Source organism: Cyprinodon variegatus, unplaced genomic scaffold (assembly GCF_000732505.1).
Source record: "Cyprinodon variegatus isolate N-32 unplaced genomic scaffold, C_variegatus-1.0 Scaffold317, whole genome shotgun sequence".
Lineage (NCBI taxonomy): Eukaryota > Metazoa > Chordata > Actinopteri > Cyprinodontiformes > Cyprinodontidae > Cyprinodon > Cyprinodon variegatus.
In genome coordinates, this window is record NW_015150770.1 from 682,937 (window position 1) to 686,065 (window position 3,129).

The 3,129-nt window shown below is 43.5% G+C and overlaps 1 protein-coding gene across 1 annotated transcript in view; it reads left to right on the forward strand.

Moving 5' to 3' along the window:
- The window catches only part of LOC107090937 (spectrin beta chain, non-erythrocytic 1-like), an 84,017-nt gene that overhangs the window by 54,818 nt on the left and 26,070 nt on the right, over nt 1-3,129 (forward strand). The window contains exons 28-30 of the mRNA XM_015384592.1: nt 430-708; nt 2,238-2,368; nt 2,437-2,641. Of these exons, the coding sequence (XP_015240078.1) occupies nt 430-708; nt 2,238-2,368; nt 2,437-2,641 (615 nt within the window). The remainder of the gene's footprint in view (nt 1-429; nt 709-2,237; nt 2,369-2,436; nt 2,642-3,129) is intronic.

Sequence of the window (3,129 nt, forward strand, 5' to 3'; positions counted from 1 at the left end):
TAGATTTTTTCCTGCTTCACAAAGGTAGGCAGCAGCTTGACAAAGCCATAATGGCAATTGTTTTACATTGTTATGGTATCGGTATCAACCGATACTGCACAGCCAGGTATCGGGTATCGGTATCGGGGCCAAAAAATGGCATCGGCGCAACACTAATACCCTAAAGGAAAAACATGCTGAGGAGTTTGGGCATCTTCATCTATTAGAGCAATAAATGTTTTTCAGACCAAACAATTTCTGTTTTAGTTTCCATTTTTTTTTATGTCTGGAGAAGATAATAATAAGCAAAGCTCCAATAATTGTTTTTCTAGAACGTAGGAAAGAAAGTTTCTGAGACTAAACGTTCTTTGAACTCCAGTCTGAAGATGAAGGGAAGTTTCTGTTATTTGTCGGTTGAAATAAAAAACCTTGTTTGTGTTTAATCTGCAGACGCTGCAGAAGGAGATCCAGGGACATCAGCCTCGATTTGACGACATCTTTGAGCGCAGCCAGCACGTTCTGAGGGCCGACAGCCCCACGGCGGAACCCATCCGCCAGAGGCTGACCGAGCTGCAGGCGCTGTGGGATCAGATCAAGAAGGAGACGGAGAAGCGGCATTCCCGGCTCAGCGAGGCCCACGAGGCCCAGCAGTACTACTTCGACGCCGCCGAGGCCGAGGCCTGGATGAGCGAGCAGGAGCTGTACATGATGTCAGAGGAGAAGGCCAAGGTGAGAGGACATCTCCGCTTCCTCTGGGTCTCACTGATGGGAAAAGGTAGAAAGTCTAGGATTTAGAATTCAGGAAAAAAACAACCAGGAAACGGTTTTCTTTGTGTCAACGATGGTTTTATTTCAATTATGCTCCTTTTTTTTTTATGACGATAACGAAAACCGACGAGCTAAAGATGGATCTTTGATGATAAAAACATGACGACTCATGGGTGTGAGTTTTTCTTGACTAAATAAAGACGTTAGCAAGTGGGCGGTCAGACTTTTAAAATGCATCACTGTGCTGCTGCTTCCTGTCTGGTCATGCCGCCCTCCTGGCGTGCGGCGGTTCACATTCTGCATGACCGCAGCTGGACCATGGGAGCAGAGGCGGGGGTGAAAGTGATCCAGAATGATCCGGGACTGAGTGTTCAACTCCGACAAACTCTGCTCTTCCAGCTGTTCTTGTGCAGAAATGCATCTTTGTGCGGCTTAGAGTCTGCGCTCCATACTGACAGCTTTTTCATTTCAAAATGTCAGAAATAGCGTTTAGTTCCAGGTTTTATCCAGCAGCCCAACTAAGCCTGGTTTTAGTTTAGAAAACATGCAAATAGAAACGGATGAACGGGTCCCCCCCTTTGGAATGGGGGTCGTTTGGTTTTTCTTTCTTAACATAGATGGCTTCCTTCACGCCCCTCTCAAACCACCTGTCTTCTTTGTCCAAAATGTGAACATTCTCGTCCTCTGGTGCTCAGATTTCAGCTTTCAAAAACCTAAAATGCAGCAACTGAGTTGATCCGTCCTGCACTGGAAAAAATCTAAATCTAAATAAGTCATTTTGTGTTCTTGGATTGAGGAGCTAAAAGAAACATTTTATCAATGGAACAAGACAATTTACGTTTAACATAAGAAAAAACAATTGCATTGTCTTATATCAAGTGCATATTATCTAATTATCTTATTTTAAGAGTTTTAAGAGTCATTTTGCTACTCAAATTAAGGGTAAATACACTTTAAGACATTTTTTTCTTATTTTTAGATCGTTTTTCCTGTGTGCTATCCTTACCCTTAATCTGAGTAGGTCAATCAGATGATTTGCCAATGGAATGAGTATTTTTACTCTTAAAATAAGATAATTAGATGACAATGCAATGATGTTTTCTTATTTTAAATGTAAATTGTCTTGTTCCATTGTCAAAATGTCTCTCTTATCTCCTCAATATAAGAACAAATACACTTATTTTAAGAAAAAATGACTAGATTTCAATTTTTTCCAGTGTTCTTTTCTCTAACTTGGTCTCAATCAGTAGTTCTGTGTTTTTTCTAAATGCTGTTTCTGTTTAACTTTGTTTCATTTATCTCAACCTGATTTTTATTTCAGTTTCCTTTTGAAGTCGGTTGTAATTTCCCTGCTGTTCCCAGCTTTCGTGTTTCTTCTCTTACTTTTCGTTTTACTTCCACGTTTCGCTCTCGTTTCCTCCTGCGGTCGTTGCTGGTTTGTTGTGATGAAACCTTTCAGTTCACCTTTACGGCGTGTCTCTGTGTCGCAGGACGAGCAGAGCTCCGTGGCCATGCTGAAGAAGCACCAGATCCTGGAGCAGGCCGTGGAGGATTACGCCGACACCGTCCACCAGCTGTCCAGCACCAGCCGGGGCCTGGTGGCTGCAGGCCACCCTGACAGGTGAGGCTCTGATCTGTTAGAGGGAAAAGCTCCGGGGACCAAATGCTGATGCTCTGCTCCTCCTGCAGCGAGCGCATCGGCATGCGTCAGTCTAAGGTGGATAAGCTGTACGCCGGCCTGAAGGACCTGGCCGAAGAACGACGCGGGAAGCTGGACGAGCGTTTCCGACTCTTCCAGCTCAACAGGGAGGTGGACGACTTGGAGCAGTGGATCGCAGAGAGGGAGGTGGTGGCCGGGTCCCATGAGCTGGGACAGGACTACGAACACGTCACGGTGAGAACACACCTTCAGTTTGAGCAGCATCGGGTCAGAAGCTCCTAAAGCACAGAAAGAGTTTCAGGTTTCCTTTCTGTTCAACTTGGATTTCTCACAATCTGTTCAGAAAAGATCATTTTAGAGGTAAAATATGGAAAAAAAAATATGAGAAAAAATATATTCAGTTAAGTTAAGGAAAAGTCCAGTCAGCAAGGAATGATCAATTCATCATTATTTATACCTAATATTAATACGTTCACAGGGATTCAATGAATTTAGCTTTAATCAATAAAAAACAAAAAGAAAAAAAATCCGTTGCGATCACTGAGTCTGGGAGCGGCCATCTTTGCCCAAATATAGTAGCCCCTCCCTCCTGCCATCTTCCAGCAGTGACGTCACGGTGCGGTAAGCCTAGCGCCATTCTCCCCGCTTTCCAAGCTAAATCAATGGGAACTACTAGACACATCTGCAATCAACAACAATTATTGAATATTTATTAAGAATTA